General features: G+C 39.2%; 2 protein-coding genes across 2 annotated transcripts in view; both read right to left on the reverse strand.

Annotated features, from left to right (window-relative positions):
• LOC140228719 (bifunctional 3'-phosphoadenosine 5'-phosphosulfate synthase-like) overlaps positions 1-1054 on the reverse strand; it is a 48873-nt gene extending 47819 nt beyond the window's left edge. The window contains exon 1 of the mRNA XM_072308999.1: positions 924-1054. Coding sequence (XP_072165100.1) covers positions 924-980 — 57 coding nt within the window. The 5' untranslated portion in view covers positions 981-1054. The remainder of the gene's footprint in view (positions 1-923) is intronic.
• Positions 1055-5129: 4075 nt separating this feature from the next.
• Positions 5130-25354, reverse strand: LOC140228720 (AN1-type zinc finger protein 4-like). The gene is made up of 9 exons (XM_072309001.1): positions 24841-25354; positions 19230-19305; positions 17787-17854; positions 16370-16559; positions 11957-12101; positions 10771-11589; positions 10248-10299; positions 9500-9626; positions 5130-8439 (listed from the first exon to the last, which is right to left on the reverse strand). The coding sequence occupies exons 1-9, from the start codon at positions 25004-25006 to the stop codon at positions 8304-8306; spliced, it is 1779 nt and encodes a 592-aa protein (XP_072165102.1). The 5' UTR covers positions 25007-25354; the 3' UTR covers positions 5130-8303.
• Positions 25355-26092: the final 738 nt, after the last annotated feature.

Here is a 26092-nt window from a genome sequence, read left to right on the forward strand (position 1 = left end):
ACAAAGAGGCAGACACATGCACACATACACACATACATTTTCTCAACTTGTCATAACTAGGAACCTATAACATTTAATGCTTGGCTCTAGGGTCTATACACAGCACAGCCCTGCCCCTGTTGCTGTACAAAACTTCACAAGTGCAAACTTGCCATAACATTAACAATAACATCATATTCATAAGCAACATAACCACCGACACTGTCTAGTGAAGTCTGTACGCCTTCATTATCTAGTCTAGACCCTGAGCTCCCAGTTAACTTTTGCTTAGGCCTACTTGGATTATGAAAGATGGGTCTACATCATAAGTTCATTAGAATATCATCATCATCAATCGGATCGATGGTTGGACGATAAATTATTAATTTAAAGTTCTAATGATATTTCTACAGACGAGACATCTGGTGGATTCTGAATAACAGAAAGTAGGTAGGCCTATGCCTATGCCTGTCAAGTAGCCAGGCTAGGGTCTAACGTTAGTCTCTAGTTAAACTCTGGAAAATAGAAGATCTACATTGTAGTAACGTTAGTCGTTAGAAGTGGTAGAACTAAAACCCAAATTTACACTAGCTTTCTAGGCGCTATAAATTTATCGATCTGTTCAAGTTAAGACCAAGTTCTGTTCGAGTTAAGTTATGCAGGAATAACACTAACAAGAGTCAGACGGTATACATCATGTTCCACTTATGGTATCTTATTAGATGAGCACAATATTCGACGCTTTTCCCCATCTCCCATACCCATCATCGGCCGTCCTCAACAGTTCTGCAGCTAGACTGCCAGTGCCAAACCAGCAGACAACGGCAAAGCTAATCTGCCGAAAGTTTCCGTTCGCTTGACAGCAGCATCTCGATAGCAGACGTAAAACGTCGCCGCTGATTTTACAGTTGAACACATCCCTGTAAAAGACTGGGTCTACTTACTGTTGATGCCAAGTCATCAAGCTTAATCTTCTTATGTTCTGGGCTTGAACTCATCATGAAACTGGGTACACTACAAGTTAATGGTTCTTCAACAGAGTTCCTGATGCTGTTTTATGTATGCAGAGGGATCTTCAACGCATAGTAGACGTGTACGTATACGGACGTGTAGACAGACAGTAGTCCTCTAGCTCTGTGGGCGACGCGATGCGAAGCGAGAGCGAACAGCTAGCTCACTTTTTCTATTCACATGTGCATAGTGATTGCGTGCTTCGTTCTTGCGGAATTTCTCTCTCAGTGCCCCACATCGATCGATCCTCACAATCGTACGAGAAGGGTGAATGGGCTATGAACCAAGGGAAAACTGTTGTTGTCGTTGATAATATTGCCGGCTTATTAATCTTGTAAAATTTACCATCCTAATATACTTTGATTTGAAAACATGCTGATCATTTCATAATATTTGTTGTCAATATTTAAAATTTTACAATGATAAAATAGATGTGAAATGAGTATGAAATACTTTTAAAACCTTCAGGTAACAATAGGCCACGTTCACAAAAGCAAGTTTCACTATCGATTAGTAAGGGTTGAGGAGGAACTGCCACGCAACCCCCGACAGCTCCGCATTATAAAAAACAACAACAAACGAATTGATCGAAACGTCATCATTATCAGTCAGACTTCACAAATTCAAAAATCTTATAAATCAAGTACATTTAGTTATTACTTTTGAGATCAAATGAGCGGCAACAACTTGAACTTTTACATGGTGGATACTCGATTATACTATTTATAGTTCCGCCTTTCGCAATTACGGACTTAAAATTTCATCCCGTATGGTAACACTGTTTTATACCCGATCCATCCGAGTATGATGAAACTCAATGACCATGCATCAAGAAAACCCCTCGATATCGAGTATCTAAATCTAGAGTATAGAAGCGCACGGCATCTTGAAATCAACGGATGTTTAATAGGGCCATATACACATAGCCATGTGCGTTCTATAACTTTGTTAGAGGGGCAATATTAAAAAAGGAATGACATTCAAGCTTTTACAAAATAAAAGTGCATATTGACACGATTCGTTGATAAGTATCTAACTGATTGATCAAAATGATTTTAATCAATCAATTAGATACTTATCAACCTCAACGAACCATTCCTACAAGCTGAGGAATGCGTAGACCTAATTTTCGTATCAACTCCGCCAAGGAGGTCGATATGGGCGGTCGTTAATAGGCCGGCCTAAAGTGCACGTACTCAAAAAGTTACAAACATATATTTCTGAACTTGCAGATTAGCTAGGTCATTTTAGTTGTGGTGAAGGAACAGCTAGGCGATTTGACGGCAGTTTTCCCTTCAAATTTTCTGTGAGAACGTGTGCCTATGGCGTTGAATCTCTGAATATGGCCTTGACGGAGGTTTGCGCTTTGGTGAGAAATATGGGCATGCGCTCATAAACTTCTGACTGGTTTTTTTTTTTTTCTTTCTTTTCTTTTACAACAGCAATGATATAACAGGACGATGATACCGGCAAACGATGTTGCGACCATTCCCCCACCCCTTTCGATCGTTGCTAGTCTTTCCAAATCACGGATATTTTTAGACGCAATAATCAAACTTGAAGGAGCAATACAACCAAGTACCGGAAGAGGAGAAGGCATGGAAAATGATCGTGTCCCTCAAGGAGACCGAGTTGGCAAAACCAAAGTTTCATCAGATTACGTGGGATGAGGGATCAGACTCCCGGGCCACCCCACCTTTTTATTTTCAATATTTGCAATAAAGAGATCGCGAGAGAGAGGGAGGAAAGGGAGAGGTTGAGTTCATACGTAAATCAACCTCCGACAAAATCATACAGTACTTGAAAGAATCCAAACATTAAAAAGAAATAATGACTCATACGACGCAGACGAATTCCGCACAGCATTCAACATCAAAAGATCGTAGTCGGAGTATAACGATTATTATGGGGGTATATTTCTGTTGTGTATGATAGGGTCTACGCCTCTAGGCCTAGTTTGTGTAATAGATGTATATCCTAACAGTGTAGGACATGTGGTAAAGTGCAAGTATAAGCTTATCCTGAGTGCATGTGAGTTCGATATTCGATATTTCCTTGAAAAGTGGTTAGGACCTACGTTTTTTGTTTCTGATGGGATGTAAAAATCCATCAGTGGTTAGCTGGAAAGAAAGGGGGCTTATCATTTTGATCTAAGGAGGCATGAAAAATAAAGCGGGAGAGGTATAAGCAGGTTAATCGGGTTTGGATTAAATGCTCGTAATTTCCAATGAGGATCAAGTTTTAATGAAACTATCTGTTTATCTGGTTTGACTACCATCTTAAAACTTGTGATGCCATTTATACGCATAATCTCTCAAGCACGCTGTTTCTTTTATCAATCTGTCAGTCTGTCTTATCTCAAGTTTTACAGTTCACAATATTGAGAGAATGTTAGTATTTTGTGTTGGTCTCCAATCTAAACAAAATATCGCCAAATTTCCGTTCGAAATAAACTCGTGCTTACACCAAACCTAGCCTGGGGAGCATCGATAAAATGAAATGTGCATCACACGGTAAGCCCTGTTCCAACAACACGAAGTAGCGGTTTAATGATGTCTTGTACAACGCACAGAAAATACAAAACGGAGCCGGGATGCTGCACAGCGCCAGCTATCGGCAATATACCGCTCTTTTTCTTTTTTGTTTTTGTGATTTTTGTATTATAATAATTACACGTATTTCAGTGTTCAGATCAAAGAGCATATTAGAGGCGCACGCTATACTCTTTAGTTCAGCTCAAATAGCGGCAACATTGTAGTTTCTAGTCCGACACAGCGGCAACAGCACTCTTTCATGCGCTGAAGTAACTTAGCCTGTATAATGTGATGCCGAATGTCGATGAACTACAAAGGAGTTAAAATTGATAAAGCAGTCGAAGCTCTGAAAAGACCAATGTTTTCACAGTGAGTGCACTGGTCAGCCACATCATGCCTTCTTTGAGATGGGCAGAGTCTTTACAGGCAAAGTTACTCTTAACACATGTGGATCATATGGATTCAGCGAAGGCAGAAATATTGGCAGAACATGTCAGTGAAGCTGGGGGAAATCAGACAATCCATTCAAAGGTTGTGCATTTGCAAAGCTGTGGTCAAATCCAAGTGTCATCATCGCTGAATAAAAAGGTTTACAATAACTTGTGATGTCACAGTGGAATGATATGGAGAGAATATAAAGAATATTCAACAACATTTCATTTTGTATGAAATGGATACACAATCCCTTGATTTGTTACCAACATAATGTTATGTCAAAGGGTGGTACACTGTACTACACCCTTGCCTTCAGCAGGCAAATCAAGCACACTTTTATTTTATGGAACTTCTTTTTTCCGCACTCCTGTGACATCATAAACCGTAGCCTTCTTTATCCAGCAATGACGGCACATGGATTCAATCAACATTTTTTAATAATTCATAACATATGAATGTATTGTTTGATTTTCCGTAATTTCACTGATGTATTCCACTGATATTTCTGCATTAACCAAATTCATGTATACAGAATATTACACTTGGGTTAGGCATAATTTACCATTTGGAGGTGAAACAAAAACCCAGCATTAGTGCCTTAAAATAGTTCTAAAATGTGATTTAGGGATAGAAACAATCACTGTAGAAATTTGAATCAGTACAATTGATTTTGAGTACATTGTATTGTTAAATATACAAAATGCTAACAATAGTTATAATAAAAATGTTTCCAGACTAAACCATCTACAGTTATGGGCTATTGAGAAAAATACAGATACAATGTATAGACTATCTCCTTATATTCTATGCTTTATCGCTAAAATTCTATATGATAGGATGTTTTTTGGTACACAACAGACCTACACATGTGCATTAAATGTCATATCTTGAAAATTTCTTTAATTATTGTTCCCAAAGGTAAACAGGACTTTTAATTCCCCTTTGAACAAGCTTTAAGACTTGTTAAACATATAAAAGCCTGAATCTAAGTTTTCTACACTTTTTCTCCTCTTTCATGACCCTCTTTATTTTTCTTTCAATTTTTTTTCTTTTTTCAAGTAAACAGTAGTATCTGTGTGCAGAAACCTAAATACACAAAAAGGACTTTTCTCTCTGTACATCCACAGCAGGGCTGAATGAAATCATCACAACATAAGACATCAGAAAAAGTATGTTTTAAGACACTCAATGCATTTATTAGCCTGCATAGTTGAAACCAGAAAAATGAATAAGGCAAATAAAGTCAAACTCTCTTTTTCTCTTCTTGTCAAGATACAATGTATTCAGATGAGCTACAGAAATCCACAAGAACAGTAATAGCAAACGCTACACAGACCAATGCACACAGGTAAAGAAGAAAAGATGATTTCCATAGTACATGATTGTAAGATCACACAATCTTTCTAATCAAAATCTGTACTGATGCGCAGCTCAGTACCATATTTCAAATTTTCTGTAGTATTGCACTTTAAATTCTTTCTCAAAAGAAAAAAAAAAACAGCAAAAATTATCACCACAGACAAACTACCATTGATATAACCAAGATTTACAGAGGTACCCAAGATTATAACATAAAGGCTGTCCAATAAGAATTCAAGAAGGAAAATTGTCCTCTTACCCCAAGCACAAGGTAAATACTTGACCTCTAGCAACTGGGTAAATTGTGACTGGTGATAATATGCGAAATAGTACAGTACCCAGTCTGACACAAGAACTAGGAATATCCTTTAACAAATCATGAGAACTGATATTTCGTACTAACACACAATAACTGGAATGAGTACTAACACTGGGCATACTGTGGACTAGTACTTAATGGTATCAGCAGTGCTTATCTCAAAAACTAACTTTGCTTTTACAGTGGATGGCAGGAACATGTGTTTATATCTTACAACATGATAGTGCAATGTATACAGGGAAACCCTGCTAAAAGGAGCATGCCAGGACTAGCAATTTTACCTCATTATAACCGTCACGTCCTTGTAAACATTATAAAGCACAGACGACAGTCAAGGAAAATCGGGACCGCTGAATTCATCTTGTAAAAAGTGATACCTCATTATTTACGGAGCTTGTTATAATGAGGTTTCTAGAATGACTTTTATTTTTTTTTTCTTTGATACTCAAATGGAACATCAAATAAATTCTCTGCAAAGTGGCACACACAATCTTTGTACTGTCATGGATGAAGTGTAATGTGAATAATATACAGGCAGTAATCTTCTTGACATTCCTTGACCTTCTTTTTATGGTAGATACAGTTATCAATAATTAATTTTCAGCCATCAAAAAAAATCTCCAGAGTAGTACTATAATGTAGCACAAAAGTCAGTCAAGCCCTACAAGCAAACAGTTATATCCTAGAAGCGAACAACTGTTGCACAGCATACTGGGAGTTAACATTTTGAATTGGCGCATACAGAGTCAGAGACGATCAGTGATGTTGGATTTGTGTGTTGTGATATTCAAAAGATTTACGACAAAGTTGTTAAAATGCTCATGTTGTTTGGAAGGTGTTATTTACGAGTGTCTGTTTAGTGACGGTCAAAACACAAATTGCTGTACAAAATCAAGACAAATGTCAACAGCAAATTACAATTTGCATTTATAATATTGCCCTAAGTTTGCAAGAGTTAGTAAGTTGTACTAAATAGATCTACACCCTTATGGGACAAATGATACATGTTGAAAAGAGAAAGCTGACTGAAGGAGATGACACGTGAAGCTGGTTCCTTGCTGCAAAGGCGATGTCAATTACGCAGCAGAATTTCATTACTGGGGCACTGGCTAATTGCAGCCAGTGACTTTGTATGCGCAGTGTTCAACAGTATCAAATCGGTTCACATTTGGCAAAATCTTGAGAGACTCTCACACTTTGTGTGCACAACATGGTAACCGGATAGGAGAATGATTTTTATGGGCAGCCCAAGGCTTCATGGCAGACTCTTCATGTCATTCATGTGTCCCTCACTACTGAAACACTCATGACAAGTGAAGGTGAATTCTACAGGGTAGAGATATGGGGGAACCTCGTCACTAAAAGGTGATTGGGACCAATGAAATATCCCTTGTTATATCGGTGATAAAAACAAAAGAATATAAAAGGAATTGGACCTGCAAAGTTACCTTGCTTTATCATGAGTCTCGGTATATATCAATCCGACCTTGTTATAACGAGGTCCCAAAATACACGTTTACAACCCACCTCTTGTACTGGTTTGGACAGGACAGGATCCAGATCACCTGATTCAGTGATAATATGAGTATAATATTGACGTAAGCTGCCTAGTACTTGTGTAATCGAGAGAAAGAGGTACAGACACAGGTGGCACACACAGCCACATTACATTTCCAATGTTGTATTGTGATGAACGGGACAAGTATACTGGAAACCAAGTACTGGTGTGGTAAAGCAAATAAAGATCCAACCACAGGTTTGTTCGGAACTACACATTCATATGATGACCATGAGACATAATGTTACAATATATCTACAAAATGTTTTATTTGCTGTAATCAAGTGTTGCCTGCAAACTTGCTTCACATTACATGTAGCTTTATACGTGGTGGTGTATGTGTGTAAGTTACAATTGAGTATTATGCTAGTACAATCTGACAAGAATAACATGAATGGTTATATGGGCAACGCATGGCTATTTTAACATAAATTCAAACTTAATCACTTGATACGAAATCAATACATGATCACACATTGTGTATTTTATGAATTGGAGAAAAAAATGCTGCAATACATAGCAGCTTCGATAAGACTAAATACCATCAATTGCTCATGTTGGGAACAGCTGACAGGGTGTCCAATCAAGAGGGTGTAAAACAAGGTCTGTTCATAACAGAGTTTGCAATATTTGGGGCTACACTGTCCTGTTTACCACAACCACTCATGAAGAGTAGATTAGCAGTCTTTTTTTTTTTTTTGGGGGGGGGGGGAGATATCAATAAATTACCATACATCATCAAAACCCTGGACTAAAGCATATAATTTCTTTCTTTCTTGGTTTTTTGCTCTGTTACAAATTCCAGCAAATTTCTGCAAATTCTATGTGCTATAGCATTTCCTCATCTGCAGACACACAAGTAATTAAACGGATAAGTCTGTGACTCTGCGTTATATCAAACACTGGACAATTAAAAAAAAAGCCAAACATGCGTGTATATCTACTAGGGTTGTGCTACGAAACTCTTTAAACCCATTGCCTGTTTCTTCCTCCCACCTACCATGAATTATAACCTTTTGTGGTATCAGTTAAATGAAAACATTTCAGGGTAATGAGGTAAATATGAGATCTCCATTTGTTGTTTCACAAGACACAAAGATGACGCAGATTAAATCTTGGGTAGTTTGGGTGCACTGACAAGAGGATTGGTCTGCTCCAAAAGCTTGCGTCCTTCCGTTTTGTAGTCGTAGCCGCAGTTGTGGGCTTCGGCGTAGCGGTGGCTGGCGCAGAAGTTATGACCACACCTAATGTCAAGAAACACACATCAACATTGACAGATTTTAGGAGGATCACGGGATGCATAGCATATCCCTAAAATAATACACTCTATAATGGAATGTTTCATTACTTATTGCACAGGGAAGTTGATATCCACAACATACTATAGACACGTTCAGTTTAGGGCATTTTTTTTTTTTTTTTAAAATGTTACTATCCATTTCAACCATAAATCAACAAGGAGCTTTAGTGTGCTTAATTATAATTGATTTAAGCACAGACATAGCAATGCCCCCAACTCATTGCACAACCAATTGAATCATCTTTTCTTCTTATTTTGGAAGCCCCCAGTTAGGATCGACAAAAGTCATAGTGTTTAAAAACCGAAGAGGTATATACGTGTGTACTTGAACTCCCCCCTGCCACATCGGTTGTACAGAAACAAGATGCCATGTCAATGTTGAATACAGCACATCATGGCACTGGAAAGAGTGCATGTGTACAATGAAGAGGACAAATTAGTTGCATCTCATACACTACAAATGACAGGGAATACTTCTCAAGCATATTTCTGCAACTCCCTGAAGTGCCTTATACCTGCCAATAATGTATCTCTGAAATCATACAGCTCATGACATATTCATGTTTCTTTGACAGCAGGATTCCTCTCTCTATAAATGACTGCATAGTTTGAGTCCCCTCGACACTCAAAAGTTGGTCCATTCTGGTACATCACACTTCATGTAGGACTACTTTTATTGCCGACTGTCTCCTACTGGATCCCCATTTCTTAATGGTTATTCAAACACACCGTTCATTCTTATTCAGCATTCTCAAAAAACTTTGTTAACACACTCCCCCAACCTTCCCCCTCCCCCCCCCCCCAAAAAAAAAAAGAAAGAAAGAAAAAAAAAAGCAGGATAACCTTTCATGAAAAACAAATGATGTCTCTGGCATATTTCAGGAATGGAGTCACAAAAACAGGACTGGAGTGTCAAAATGTTTATGACTTTTCAAACTTGCACATTGGTGAAATGGCACCTGAGATGGTGGGACCATGGATCTGCTAACACCACAGCTTCTTACCTGCACTGGTAGCTGGTGGCAAGACCAGTCTTCTTGTTACACAGAAAGCAGCGTTTACTTGTCTTCTTCTTGCTGGAGCTGAGGGAGGGCTTTGGCACAGGGGGCAAACGATGGGCTGGGGATGACACTACCAAGAGATGAAGACAGCAAAGAGTTAACATACTCCACCCAAAACCCACAGCTTCAAATATGTATGTATAACAAAAACCAAATCAAAAAATAGCATGAAAACATGTGGAATTAAATACGGATGACCTAGTCAGAAACATACCAAACCAGTCCCTCAAATTACAATATTCTCACTTTGAAAATAAACATTAGACTACAGAGCGAAACTTGTAGATTTTAAAGTGATACTAATCTCATTGAATTTATCTGATATACTTCTGCTTGCAGTAACTTTCAATTCATTTGTGTTACACACATTTGGTAATATTTCCAATTTAAACAATTGAACTACAAGGTCTTGCTTCAGCACTTTAACTCCAGATATGAGTAAGTTTGCCTCATCTTGTGGAAATTTTTCACGTAAATTCAGGAGTTCCTATTCAACAGTACCTACAAAGCCTATGGCACATCACATAAAAATGAACTTTGAAGGCTAGCAAGACATAAACATGCCTTGTACTGTGTACTGTTGATTTTGTAACTATAGCACACTATCACTGCAAGGAAACAAGTTATGTCATTGGAATTTTTGCCTCTATTCATTTGCAAGAACAATACATCATATAATTAGTATACTCACATAATCGACCTTCTTTGTTACCAGATAACCGACCTCGTATACTGTGAGCAGACTGCAGAGACACAATCAACAAACAAGAAAAGCAGGGAATCAATTCTAGTTGGAAAGCAAAAAAAAAAAAAACCAAAACAAAACAACCAAAAAAACAAAAAAGACCCCCCCCCCCAAAAAAAAAAAAAAAAAAAAAAAAAAATGAAAACCCCCCTGAAGTATAGTACAATAGCCTGAAATCACATATCATGCGATATTGTGAATAAGCCTCCTGGTAATGGCTTTATACTGCTAATAAATCTCCCGCACTTATACTTCTGCACATGTGAACTTCATAATATGAAGTTCATACAAATGAATCACACTTCATAAAAATTAATGCTTAATCTTTATAAGAGGCAGTATATGTCTCATCATATTCTGAATAATTGGCTAAATATCCATTTCAACCTGCCCAACTAAGTCATGTGTACATGATGTGGTTTACATTGCTTCATATTGATTTGCTTTGAAGGTTACAATAAGTTCTTACAATGAGAGCTTTCCTGGCATCAGGAGTCCTCATGCGGTCCTCATTGATAGAACTACTTAGTCCACTGCTTGAGTTCAGTGCATGAGATAATGCTATGCCACCTGACGTGACACGCGAATGTCCACTTCGCTTGGCATTATGGGAAGACTCCCGTGGCCCCGACCTGATGATGTTGTTTATCTTTCCCTCCTTGTTGGCCTGATTTACAAGTTCTGTCACCATGCGTGCATCGGCCGTCTTCAGGTTCATGCGCTCTTTCGAGCGGCCGGGGTCTGCTGACGAAGCAATCTGGGGCTCGGCAAGCTTTGAGGAAGTCTTTGGCCGGAATTCCTGGATGAAGGAACTCTGGGTGGCGGGAGGGTGGGGGTAAGCATTAGTCCTACTCCTGAAGGAGTGATGCACCTTGGTGCTGGTTAAATTGTCAAGAGTTCGCTGGGATGAGGGAGGCACTGGGCTGTGCCTCTTATCCTGGCTACTGCTGATCCGCAGGGAGCGGCTCCTGCTTCTGCTTCCAACGTCTGCAGACATTGCGAGGGAACTCCCCGTAGCACCAATGCGTGACAAGTCTGCTGCCCTCGCCTGGGGGACAATCTCCGCCTTTGTCCTCGACCTCACACCCAGGCCTGCGGCAGGGGCCTCGATACGAGTCCTAGCACCTAATAGCTTCTCTTCAGAGCCAGCACTGGTCAGAAGCGTGGTTCCCACAGGAGGTAGTGGGCTACTCTTGTTGAGGGACTGGCTTCCCTTCTTAGCAGAGATCATTCTTTTCTGGGCCGAGCTCTTGGGTCTCCCACTCGGCGGTCTTGGTACCTTTGTTTTCTGTGAAGTAATACACACAAACAGAGTGACGTTTAGTTATGGGATGTGCACTTGTTCCTCTGATTATATGAAGTGGTCTTTTGGAATTAAAACTGTTACAATCAACTTTCCTAATTGCTCAAATGAATTCACACTGTACTGCATCGCAAGTGCTAATCAATACTATGGGTCCTCACGAGCTCAGAACAATTATGTACAGTATTAGAACATACATTGAAATAGCTATTTCTAAAATATTGTTACTTTCGCAAATTCTGCCTAGTTATCATATGCCCACATCTCCAGTGATAGCTCACATCTATGTATATCTCACAGGGAATCACCTCAAACTCAGTAAAATTCAGTAAAGGTCTAAAAGATGTCTCACCTTCTTTCCAATAGACAAGTTCTCCATCTTCGCTCTCAGCAGCTTCATCTTGCCCATTGTGACATCATTTTCCTGGCTCTGGTCCTGCGTGGGAGCATTCTCATCATCTTCCTCCTCCTCACAGACATTGTAAACAGAGGCACCACTGTGGGGGCAAAGCGACAGTAAAGAAATGAAAAATGCAAAAACTATCACATCATATTTTCATCCAGCCAATGGTCAACATGGAAAATCAAGAGGTTAAAAAAAAAAAAAAACTGTGTGGACAAAGCAACAGAAAAAACCCCACAAAAAACCCACAGCATCATATTTCCACCCAGCCATTGGTCCACATGTACATTTATATGTGGGTAAAAACTGTGCAGATAAAGCAACAGTAAAGAAGACAGAAAATATCATAATGTTCATCATGTTCCATCTAGCCAATGGTCTGACCATACTAGTGCTTTAACATACTGTAGAAGAATAATATATGTTGTACTATGTACAGTACTCACACACATTTTTACATGGTAACAGGTCACATAATGTATTAATTCATAAAATTATCAATGTTGAATGTTCTAAAATAATGGAGAAGTGAATGAATCTTCTCTTCTTCACCCCTACAGTACCTACACAGGGGTCGCACTTAACTTTTTTTTAACTAGCCAGGCGGACTACTTAGAATCAATTTTGATACTGAAGCGATTTTTTGGCTAGCCAGACGGACTAGTGACTTCAGAATTTTATGATTTTTAGCTAGTCCGACATGATTTTGGGTGGCCAATGGCCAGCGGACCATCGCCAATTTCGAACCCTGCTACAATGTAAAGTATTAACAGACATCAGCCTCCCCTAAATGAAATTAAAAAGTAAGTCCCTTAGATAAGGGACTTAGCCGGAAACTGCACAGAATGAAAGCAAAAAAAAAAAAAAAAAAAAAAAAAAAAAAAAAAAAAAAGACAAGAGAGAAAACTAACTCTAGAGAGGATAACGAAGACAAAACGATGTAACTGAGAATTTGCTGCTTCTATAGCATGACTCATGCCTGTACAGCACATATGCTCATATCAGACAAGAAGCCAGAGTGGTATCAGGGAAAAACATTGAAAGCAAGGCTAAGTTTCCTTCCCTGTGGTTTTGATCTTTGTCATACTGGAAGTCTGAACTGAGCAACTCAACCTTTTCAACAGCTGGCCGCTTGATGGCTTGTACTTCCAAGGTGGAAAAACAGACAGATTAGGATTGTCTGACTGAAAAAAAAAGTATACCAGGTACTATGATCCAACAGCAGAACTGCAAACTTGCATGTAAGTAATGTTTGTAAAAAAACAAAAATTAAAAAAAAAATGTATATGTACATCATTATCAGCAAAGTACATGTAGTACCACTTGACACAAAAAAAAAAAGAAAAAAGAAAAAAATTGTCTTGTGATATCGATATGGTGCATTAATATCTGATGTATGATAATGGCATTAGAAAACTTCTTATTGCTTACATCATAGTCAGGGGTACATGTACAATGTACAATGTATCAAAACCAGCTCACTGTAAGACACAGGACATTTAGATACATGTAGCAAGAGAAATGTAATCTCTCTTAAATTCAATATGAGGTTTTTTGTTTTGTTTGTTTGTTTGTTTTTTCTTTGTTTCATCAAATGCCATAAATGATTCAAGTGTATGTACCCAAAGTGTAAGCTTACTTTAACTCATATCAAACTGTAAAAAATTAATGCTAAAAAAAAAAAAAAAAAAAAAAAAAATCCAGCTACTCTGCAGACAAGGACTTTCATACAGCAAAGCATGTAAAAGAGGCATAAACTCTGCAGCAAATTTGTATTACCCCTACAGAAAATTACACATTATCCAGAAGTGAAACACATCTACTGGCAAATGTATGTATGTCAGTCAGTCAGTTCCACCTGTCACTGTGGACACTCTATGAGAAATTTGACACCCACTGTCACATAGGTAGGTCATCGATTTCTCTCACCACCCTCCCTGCATCTCTGCCCGCAGGTCATCGAGAAGAGATGCCCATCCACGGCAAATAATAAAAGACTGCTTGCAATCAATCAAGCAATAGAAGAAACTACAGAGACCCCCCGTTTCGATAGTATGCCATCAAGGAAAATACCAACCATTTGGAAATTATGGGATACTGGGGAAAAATGAAATAACCTGCGTGTGAAAATAAATACTATAAAACTCTAGCAGATGTTTTATATAGAGCATACAAACACTGGCGTTTTGGTTGGGAACAACATTATCCCACACTACCTGCTGGAGACATTTGTTATGGCAAGGTTTACATGGGCCTATTGTGTCTGCTGGACGCCTCCTTGGTTACCGCTCTCAATTGATGCCTGGATTAGGGCTGCCATTGTGAAAGGTCTCCCCCTCAACAATGGCAACGCTCACCATTAAGTGATAAACAAATGGGTACCGCCTTTTGGATAGGGGGGACTAAATCAATACTCGAAGGCCATATGAGCACGCATACCAGAGGTGCAGTTATGACTATGGCCAAGACTATTTTTGTCTCAGATTTTTTTCTCCTTTACATCTGTCACATGGTTTCATGCATCTGTCTTGTGAAAGCCAATAGTTGCACACTACATATTTATTGTATGTCTGCATACTTTGCATGGATACAACTGCAGAAGGTGTGCTTATAAATGGGAATTGATGGCAAATTTGGCCCTGAAGTACCTGACTTATCGATAGCATTCTAATCCCATCCAATACCGAGTTGGTACTGGGCAGGTATTCACACATGAACATACACATTAATCCAACTGTCTAAAACCATCAAGTCCCTGCAGAAATTATCATCTCTTCCTCATTAAATTTGGAACTCCAATTTTCTTGAGCATCTCGAAAGTAAATTGTATTGAGCATTGACTAACTAGTTGATTGAACTGCTCAAATTCACTAAATCTGTACAAATAATAATAATAAAATTAAAAAAGATGTTACAAAACCAATATGAGTAAATGACATTTCAGATGACCATGGGATACCATCACAGGCTCTGGCTGTGGTACTAGGTGTTTGTCTAGCACACCATACAAATTGTACCTTCAGTTTTTAATAGAGTCATAGTGCCTAACTCGTGAGAAAGCATGTACAGAATCCATCAAACAGTTTGTATTGTAATGAAACTATTAAAACTACTGAAAGTGTTTTTTTTTTCTGTCAAAGTTTAATTATTAGAAAATATCACCAAACAGAAACCTAAAGCCCTATCATAATACCAAGAGGATGAACAGACAGTTTCAATGTACAACTAGAAATGGGCCTAGAAATTTTAGAATTGCTCACAAAACACATTCACAACCAATTCCCCATCATATGCACCTGATCATTTCCTTTGTCTTTTATCAGATTCTTCCTTGTTAGCTGATATTTCCATCCTATCCTTTTGGTTTTTAAACATCTTCTTCCTTCGTAGCTTTAATCTTGTAGCTGACTTTGAATTCATCTGAATGTTGCATATGTTGTATAGGATATCCTGCCGATGAGGGCATAGATTCTCCTTTGTGACTACTATCACATTAACTATCTAATTTGGGTTGCTTTGATTTGCTCATCCCCCCCGCAAGCTATTCCCCTAAAGCAATATGCATTGAATGACATGTGTAACAATGGGGACATAACACAACCTGCACAAAAAAAAAGAAAAAAAAAGAAACATCTGACAAATGTCATGTGTACTCAACCCTCTTTCTGTTGAAAACTGACCTCCCATGCCCCCTCCCCCCCCCCCCCCCCCAGATCTCGGCCACTGACCACACAATCGCAATGAAAATCGGCACAAACATTGCCTGTGATGTAATCTAAAAAAGTTACGAGTTGATTTTTCAAAAAATTATCATTTATGCTACTATATGCATAATGTTTGCATGAAATCAGACTATTTGCTATAAATCACCGACACATTTTTCTTTGTGCAAATATTTTTTCTAGTGTCCTTAGCAAATGTATTTGAAACAAACTGCGCCATCAAAAAAATGTGTTAAGTATTTTATTGTTTTAAAAATTTTCTTATGTATCTCTGTTTTTTGGCTTTTAGTTTTTTACTGTTTTTTCATTGTAGGCGACATTGTTCTGAGCATGAAAATGTTTTTAATTGATTTCAATCAATAGAACCAAAAATAATAATGCTTTTATGAAATTTGACTGAAAGCACAATTTGCAACGAAATTGTACAACAATTCATGATTTTTGAGCAAGTTGAGGTCTGACATGCATATTTACGCATAACTCCGGAACCATGTGCCTAGGCATCGCAAATTTAGTGTCAAAAGATGTGGGAGACTTGAAAGAAAAGAGTCGCGAAACACCGCGGCGACAACTTTTTGCGATGGTGAACAAAATAGCAATGCATTTCCCGCAGAGCAGAGCTACATGTATGTACACCCACCTTAAAGACTCTGACAATGGGGTTAAAGTTCCGTCCCCTCGGTCCACAACCCGGAAGAAATTGAGTTGATCTCCTTCGCGGAAGACAAGGAGGGTAACCTGACGGTTGCCAGGCAGCTTTTCCCAAATCTCCTCCTTATTGGCCTCCATGTACTCTGCCATCTCTCGGATGGCTGGGTCCTCCATGGGAACTAGTGACAAGGGTAAAAGAAGAATCAAAGACTCTTTGAAAGTCACCACTACCACTGCATGTGAAAAAAAAAAAACACTTTAAAAATATATCACACATAGCAACTCATTGACAAATTGCCCTACACTGATGTAAATTTACGTTGATGTAGGGCAATTAGTCAATCAGTTGCAATAATAAAAACTTCAAGCAAGAATTTCATTAATTTGAACATCACACATAGATATCTTTGTTTTACAACTGTACGTGCCATATGTCCCTTCTTTTCTATTCAAATGTCCCTTAGTATACACATGCATGTATTAAAGTACACTGGTCGGGCATTTCTGAGATTCAAATCTCACCAAAATTGACAGTTGTCCCTCATCCCCACCACAAGCCCTGACTGCTTTTCAAAGTTAATACCATACACTTACCCCTCAACAAGTTGGCCTCGAAGTTTAGTGCTGACCTGAACTACTTGTAACTGCACCTGTTCATATTGTTCCTTAAGCTTCATATTTAACTTGTCTAGGTCATTACAGTGACATTCACACATGCTTATAACAAATCAAATGTTTAGAGAGATTGGGCAAAGATAAAGAGGATATGTACTTACATGTGCAGATCATGTACTCTGTCTACATGATTCATATCTACATGATTAATGATCCTGAGCTTTAGATTTGATGGAAATGCTTTATAAATTAGAACTGAATTAAGACAAACATTAAAGGCATTATTTACTATTTGCAGATGAAACAAAAACCCAACTTTAGTGCTTCAAAATAGTTCCAACATGTGAGTTAGAGATAGAAACAAGCAATGTAATCAGAATAATCAATGAATAAGTACTGTTGAATATACAAAAACTAAAAAAGTGAAAAATAGTTATAATAAAATCGTTTCTACAGTTACCGTTTTAGTGAGAAAAAAAAGAGACATCTCCATATATTTTCGGTTTTATTACGAAAATGCTATATGGTAGGATGTTTTGTGATACAACCGACCTACAAATATGCATCAAATATGATAACTCGAAAATTTTTAAAATCACTGCTCCCAAAGGTAAACTATGCCTTTGATTTACATTCTTTGTAGTTTTGGTTCATTCTTTGACACAGAAATATCATTGGAGATCACTGATCCCAGCTAAAGCAAGCCCATGAAAGTGCAGAAAGACTGCCCACTTGAGACAAACTACTACATTGTATATACATGCTGTACTTTCTCTTTACGGTAAACTCACTTCTGCGTGTGTTAATTGGGCCTCCCCTCATGGCTAGGACCAGCTTGAGTGATGCTGATGGTGGAATTCTGCAAGACAAAGATATATAATCAAGAAATAAGCAACCACTCTTGAACTGTTCATGAACATTTTTAAATCACGAGAATTAAGAACTAAAATGTGCTTAGCAGGGTGTCACTCGAATGTGCTTTCCACTCACTCCCCCCAAAGGACAGATTACCGGAATCCTTTGTACATTTTGACGCAACTGTACAGTGCACTCCTGTTAAAACAACAGTTATTACAAAAATTCCAGTTACAACGGAGTAAAAATTCAGGCTGCAACATTATCCACTGTATGTATTTTTATTGTTAATTTGTTTGGTTATGAGGAAATATTGATACAACGAAAGAAAACTAACGGTCCCAAGGACTTTGTTGTTACAAGAGTCCACTGTTCATTGTACATGCTGTCCATGTCCTTTACATGATACCGTGTCACCATTAATACATATTCATGCATACTCAGATACATGCAGAGTACAGAGTATATTATGTAAAAACACAAGTATATCATTTGAATACGCACAAATATTGTTTGGTATAAAACCACCCATAAAACTTAATGATGCTGGCTACTGTTTTGCCTATATACAGTGTACATGTACACATCTGTACGTATGTTGGGAGTATTGATAAGCAAAAATGTGAAACATTTTGATTTACCGGTACACCAGTAATAGTGCATAACAGTGCTTAGAGTTGTATTAAACTGACTGCCAAATGAGCACTGAGTAGGCAAGTCCCGGTGCACACTCTACAGTGTACTTTGTAAACACTACTAATGTTCATACACCTGTACATACTGGTACACATTGTACCTTGTGTACGCATAACTCTGAACTACCATAAAAATGTAACCCACTGTAAAATGAGGAATGTTTGCGTGCATTTTAATTTCCTGAATTTTGTGAGAGCCAAGATTTACAAAATTAAAATGGTCTTGCCTGCACTAGATACAAGTACATGCATTGAATGCCTGTGGCAATTTGTGAAAATTTCATGCAGCAAATATATTGCGTTTTACAGTAACCCTACAACAAATCTCCATCTCAGTCCCTCTGCACTTTATACTTTGAAGCTACAATGTAAAACTAAGAAATTGATACTACAGTAAGTTGAGCCACAGTTATAGAATTGTGCTTACTCTGTCATTGAATGTGAAATTTCCCCCTCTTTCAGTAAGTGTTCCCAAAATACCTCCACTTTGAAAATTAACTATTGTTAGGCTATGTGCACAGATTCATGTGTATGTCACAATGTGGATGTTCATTTCACTTGAAACCACTGAAAAAACTCTGCTGCACAACACTGTATTGTATGTAGGGGACATTGAAGACGACACATTTGCCTGTGTGGACGTGTCATACATTGTATGTCATTCCTGGGTCAAAAAAGTCTTACCCATAATCTTGGAGACAGTAATCATCTTCAAGCTCAACAGACCGCCATATGAGATGTTGTTGGGAAATAGGTATACCTGCAAATGAAAAAAAAAAAATAAATAAATAAATAAAAATAAAGAAATAAACACAAATCAATACAAATGTAATTTCTGCACATGCTCATCCCTGTTTATATTCTGTCAAGCTGGCGATATGCTTTAGTCCTGGTGATCTTTATTCCTTGAAAAAAAAAAATGCTTGAATGATACTATGGTAATCTTTTTTCTCTAGATGTCCTGTTGGGAAATTTAAACCTTTGCACATACTGTAATCATCACAAAGCAAATATCAACTTTCAATATTGTCTCATACAATTAGATCTGTAATGTCAGGTTTTATCATGATATCTACACATTGGTCTCAATGTAACATTTTTCATGTATAATGCTGGCACTGTACGATGATGTACAATGTAGATCAATACATGTGTACACATAATACAGCTGTATAATCACTTTACTACATGTAGTACACAATGATTATATGTGGGACAGCACAACTCACAAAACTATGGTAAGAACTACACAATAAATGAAGGACACATACATGTATGAATGTGACCAGTATCTACATATGATCATCTTAGTAAAATGTTTGGCTGTTTAAAATGAAATTCAGAATTTCCATTTACAGTACATTGCACTGCACGGAGGAACAATTGGTACTGGATAATGTGGAAGAAAAGGAAAAGAAAAACAACAAGATTATGAATCATGAAAACTTGAAATATAATGACACTGCATATCCAATATGTATTTTCAAAGTACATTGTGTCAAGAATGCACACTGTACATTGTAGAGCCGAGCCCAGCCTAAATTGCAGGGCCGAGCCCCGCAATTTTGTCCGTTTACACTGCTGGGCTCGGCCGCGCTTTTAATTCAAACCTTTCAATATTTTGTCGTAGTGGCGCTCTGCTTGTAAACAAATGCAATTTGGTATAGTCTGGTTTTCAGACCCTTTGCCAACTGGATTCCGTTCGTCGCCGTTCGGGCAAAACAGGCCTTTGCCGAAGGAAAAATCCTTTGCAGGACAAAACCACCTTAAACTATACTAGTTTTTGACGTTGAGGGGATTAATATCGTGAATAGCAAAATAGTACGGGCAGAGGGTCTGGAAGTGAGACTAAAATTGGCCGTCCATTTTGCCCAGTTTGCGTTTACACCAAGAAGAGGCCGGGCTTGGACGCGGCCAAGATCATCTCCAAAGCGTGGCCAAATGCGCGGCCAATTTTGGACCCGCATTTGGCCTTTTGCGCATTTAAACTGAAATGAAGGCGGGCTTGGCCGCGGCCAAGCTGCGGCCTCACCTCGCACTGTAAACGGGGTATATGGAATTAAATAATAAATATTTCTCACTGTGACTTCTACAGTGACTTCAACAGTGAAATGTAATGAGTACTGCATATGGTGTACCCCGGGGTACCATGTTGTGTAGCGCCACCTCATGTCCACTCGTGGACAGCCGCAGAGAAATGCATGCACTGTGTGTACATGTACATAGCCATTCCCATGCCACTGCATGTTACACTATGCATGCATGGCACACTGTGCTAGCAATAGTGTGTGCTTCAGTGCAGTGCAGTGCAGTGCAGTGCATTGCAGTGCAGTGGCTAGCGCGTGCTAGCTTTGGCACCTAAATAATTTCCACTTTTTGGCAACCCAGGGTACAACCTTTTTAAAAAAATAAATAATTCAACAAAATGACTGATTTTTATTTGGTACCCCAGGATACCATTTATGTCATCATATCCAATCTGTAATTCAAAGTACATGTACAGTTCGACCTCGATTATCCGGCCTCCTTTTATCCGGAAATCTCTATTATCCAGACGCGTTCACGCAGTGAAGGACGTTTTTTTTTATCCAAAAATTGAGAAAAAAACAGTGACTTTAACATCTTTTCATGGATCTATTTCACTAATTTCATAAGATGTGAATGATAGGTTTCTCATGTATCTAATGAGTTTCACATAAAGATATACTTTATTTTTGTGAAGAAGGGACTACAATTTTGCGCAGGCTAGCATAGATTACACCACCGTCGCGGGGTACACTACATGTACCTGCCTAGCTGCCAGTGCACTGGGATGGCAGCTTGGACGGCAGCTATTACATTAACATTGTGTAGAGTCTCCCATATCCGGCCAATTCGCTTATCCGGATGAGCGCCGGTCCCGACATGGCCGGATAATCGAGGTCGAACTGTACACTGTATATTGTGCCAAGAATGCACACTGTACATTGTACAGCCTGTATAATTATGTACTATGTAAATTTTGTACCTCCGTGTCTTAACTATGGAATTAAAATACAGTATTCATCGCATAATCGGGCATCTGATAATCGGGAACCTCGCTTAAATGACATACGCTTCCCAGAAACATTTCCAATGCACGTTATTTTCACTGGATAATCGGGCGGGGACCTCTGATAAACGGGACAATTTTTCTTCAAGCGATCTTTGATTTTGTTGATATTTTACACAAAAAATCTACCAAAATACCACAACAATATTTCAGAGATTCCCTATCAGTTGTCGTTTACATCAAACTTACAAAGCAAGCTTCGGACTGGTGTGTTTTGACCTCCGTCCATCCAGTACACGTACATTTCAGCTCGCTGCCCGCCTTCGCTTTTCTGTACATGTGTATGGCGAGCTAGATCGCTACATATTGACAACACATGTACAGTGCAGTGATCGCGGCAAGTAAACAATCAAGCCGTGATGATTGAATGATTGAAGGACTTTTCATTGACGTTCCCACATCAGTTCGGGGTAATCATTTCCCATGGTTGTGGATATGTATTTATACGGAACGCCCTACGTGTTCAAGAATTCTACGAATGTTTAAGAAAGTGCTAGCTTTTAATCCACATATTTTGTGTTCGGAGAGAGGTGACAGAAGAAGAACCCGGTTGCGATTACTCTACATCATTACGAGAATGCAGGGAGAGCTAGAGGGTCTCGCCGAGGGGTAGCGTGGTTGTGTATTCATGTACATGTACAGTACGTCAGTATGCGTGTGTGTGTGTGTGTGTGTGTGTGCACTACATGTACATGTCGTATGCCGTTAGCGTATGGTGAGTGCTCATCGCGAAATTGGGCACCCCGCTTAAAGGGGCCGTGTTTGCTACTCCCAACCTGTCCCGATTATGCGATGAATACTGTAATAAACATTTTTCACTGTGACTTCTACATTGTAGATTGGTCACTGGTACGTTACACACAGAATTTCATGGGTGCCGTAAGAGTGTCCGATATTTAAAGATAATATAAAGTTTTGGTACCTCAAATGTTTTGGTACCTCAAAAGTTTCCCTGAATTTCCTTGTCTTAGTTTGTGTTTCAGGTTAAAGTACCTTTCATATAACTAACACTGTGAGACTTACTCGCCCCACCATGTCTGAGTAATCATGCAATAATGATTTCATACCAGAGCCGCCGCCGTACGGCGGCGAGGTAGTACACGTATTGTACGAAACCATTATTGCATGATAACTGCGACCAGCAGCGTGCAGCCCCATACGCATAGCTAACTGCGACCAGCAGCCCCATACGCATAGCGTAATGGGGCTTCGCATTGTAGCATTCAGGATCGTGACAGATTTTGTATCGCGGGTAAATACATCAACTTAAAATCCAAAAATTTCTTCAATTTGAAGACTTACCAGTTAAGTTGAAGTATTGAAAACAGGCTTCGGGCAACATTTGGTTCTGCCAATAGTCCCTTTCTGTTCGAATTGATGACTGAATGTGACTCGGTCGAGAGGACCTTGGGAGAGCTACATACACTGAATACTACGGCCAGCACATGTGCACACAAACATCTTATCCGTTCATGGATTTGAAATTTGTGCGCATGTGATGTGCATGCGCTGAGTTTTAATTGAGGTTGAGATGATCGTAAAATCGCAGCTGTACAGTGAAGAGCTACCAGAATGGGTCCCGGCATAAGCTCTTAATCATACGTTGAAAGGCTAAAGAAACTGAGGTATTTTCACTTCACTGTCAGCATGAGAGGGGCGACATGATCCAGGTGTACCAAATTCTACATGGTATAGACAGAATATATTTGGAACACTTTTTCGTAAAACCAAAGTACCAATTCACACTGGATCATCAATGAAGCTGTTCAATACCCACTGAAATCTACGCATATTGCAGGCCGCTACAGTTGTGAATGTTAAAATAGTACAGCGTATACGAACAACCGGGAGACTACAGAGTACAGGACTACCTCACTCCCAATCGTCTCCCATATATCACATGATGATGATGATAATTAATCAAAACAAAAAATAACACATTACTGTCATTAGATAGAATTTTTTCTTCTTTTCATCATGGAGAGTGGACATGTGTGTGTGTGTTATTATTGTGTAAACAAAAAAATCACAGAGCGAACTTTAAACCATTCATATATCAGATGTGAGATGGGTGAGAAGCGAAGAGGAGGCCTCATGAGCACTGCAGGGAGGGAGCTTCTCGAGGCAGAGGTCCTCATGAGGGGGAGAGTGCCTTGAGATGGAGCTCCCCTCATGAGCGGATTTTCCCGACTGTATTTTGACTAAACCCACCACTCTATGCTTGGCCCTTGCTTAGCGTGCAGATATTTCACATAACGAAGCAATTGTCGCAGATGGAACCCACCCATATCAGCCCAGGTTGAGCTGAGTAAGATACACATTCATGTAGGTATAGTGCAACTGTAAGTGAGGTGCCCGCACCTCATCAGGGGCCTGAATACCGTCACCCTGCTTAAAATTGTTGATACAAGCACACTGAACAAAAATCTATGCCTGGGACTGTGTTCAGTACGGTTGAAACTTGGAAGGGTTACCACAATCAAGCAAACTGTGGTGAAAAGCGAACAGTTTTTCGCAAAAATTTATATTAGGATTCCATAGGAAGTATCAACAACATGGTCAACCGCACACATCTTTTAGTAGGCCCTACGTGCTTTGTTTTTGTCTATGGGAGCGCGGGTGACAAGTTGCGGGCCCCTTCCTTAGCAGACAACTATTCCGCATCGTTCGTGTTTGATGACGATACTCGATAGCTGCAACTTTCCGATATCGTTCAGTGAACTTGTGCGTGTTCTATTTGAATCTTGCTTGGCTTTCCTGTTTGTGAGTGGGATTTCATCATGTTCATAGTGACATAGAATTTCAGGTCAGTGACGAAATGTGTCATGTGATATAAACATTTAAACATTACTGTCATTAGATTAACTACATAGTAAATTTTACAGTATGAGGTGCGGGTCATTTTCTCAGACCTCTCTATTCTACAACTTGCCGCAGCACCATTTTGGCATTTAGTAACCCCGCGCCCGTCGCGGGGCGCTGTAACATAGTAACGTATTTGTCCGTATGGGGTCGCTGCTGCGGTTACATTTAACTAGTTAGATCTAACTTTACCATTAAATTACTAACTGCCATGAATTATTACAACCTCAGTTCTAAGATAGAACGAACATTTTATATACATTCGTTAACAGTTTAATAGAACTTCTACGCCATAAATAGTCATCGTGGTCATCACTCATCATAGACGGCTTCCATACCAACCTTCCAATCTTTGTATTTTGGCTTTCACTGAAATCACAGTTTCGAACGGCGACACTCGCAGCTCAAACACTGTTCCCGTCAGAGTTTCGATGAAGAGCTCCATGATATCCGCATATTCTGGATAATCAAGGTATTCCATGGTGTCTTCTTTCATGTTGCTTGTCATCAGGTGACCGACTCAAGCAGCAAGAAATTAGTGTTGGTCTACATTCATATCTGGCTTCATTTTGTCAGGGTTCCCGACACCAAACCTCGCAGCGATTTCCGGTCCAACATCACCATTGATCACGTAGCGGAGTTTCCCTCCTCAAGACGAAAAATTTGCGAATTGCGTCTATTCCTTATGCAAAAAGATTATGTAGGCACCTAAATCTAGGCCCTACATGTAAGCACGATGCCCCAAATAAATTTACAAGACGTTTCGATGAAATACTTTTGGGCTCCCCATAAGGGGAAAGGGTGAATTGAAGTCGTTACTGCTCTTGTGAAGTTGTGTTTCTCAGGTTGTTGTCACTTGCACTAAACACTGCATGCCCATAGGATTAACACACGGGTCCCCTGCCTGTCGATGTCGGGAAGTAGAAAACTTCGTACATACGTGTGGGGACACACAATGCAATGCGGGCATCTCACTGTTGAGTGGCCGCCGGTCGAGGTTGCATAGCACGCAAATTGCATACAAATAACAAACACAGCACAGACATTAGGCGAAGGCAGAGCGGCGTTGCACGGGTGCTGACTCCTCGTACACCTTCCGTGTGGTGCCGTGCATCGGGAACGATGGCTGAAGATTTGCTGAAGTTAGAAACTAGTTTTAGCGGACACCGCGCAGTAGTACGCCCTCTCGACACTTAATACACTTCATAGATTACCAGTACTATATTCTCGTTCAAGATTTTTAGTGTATAAGTTCAGTTATACCAATGACGTAGGTCACCAATGGTAACGCGCACTCTCAGCGTGCGCAATAGTACGAGTACATGAGTGTCTTTATGCTTTTTCTCTAAAATATTTTGTTTCCTTTCCCCACAAACCTTTTTTTTTTTTTTTTTTTTTTTTTTTTTTTGGGGGGGGGGTCCCCATTCACAGATAAAAATGAGTTATTGCGACTTTCTATCATGGTGATAACGCATCTGACCGAAAAAAATCTGCAATATCAAGCAGAACATTGTTCGTGTCGTGATATCTTAGCATTTCTTTTATTAATGGAGCATATAATTTCCAAACCCAGTAAAGTCCCAGTTATTTGAAA

This window comes from Diadema setosum, chromosome 5, assembly GCF_964275005.1.
Source record: "Diadema setosum chromosome 5, eeDiaSeto1, whole genome shotgun sequence".
NCBI classification, from domain to species: domain Eukaryota; kingdom Metazoa; phylum Echinodermata; class Echinoidea; order Diadematoida; family Diadematidae; genus Diadema; species Diadema setosum.

What these genes read in the sequence shown, in the direction of transcription:
- LOC140228720 (XM_072309001.1), bottom strand. Translation starts at nt 25,006, where the DNA reads ATGACAAGCAACATGAAAGAAGACACCATGGAATACCTTGATTATCCA. An exon ending in CCATTGTCAGAGTCTTTAAG is followed by an intron (nt 12,102 to 16,369) that starts GTGGGTGTACAT and finishes TTGCCCCCACAG; the next exon opens with TGGTGCCTCTGTTTACAATG. An exon ending in GCCACCAGCTACCAGTGCAG is followed by an intron (nt 8,440 to 9,499) that starts GTAAGAAGCTGT and finishes TCTTGACATTAG; the next exon opens with GTGTGGTCATAACTTCTGCG.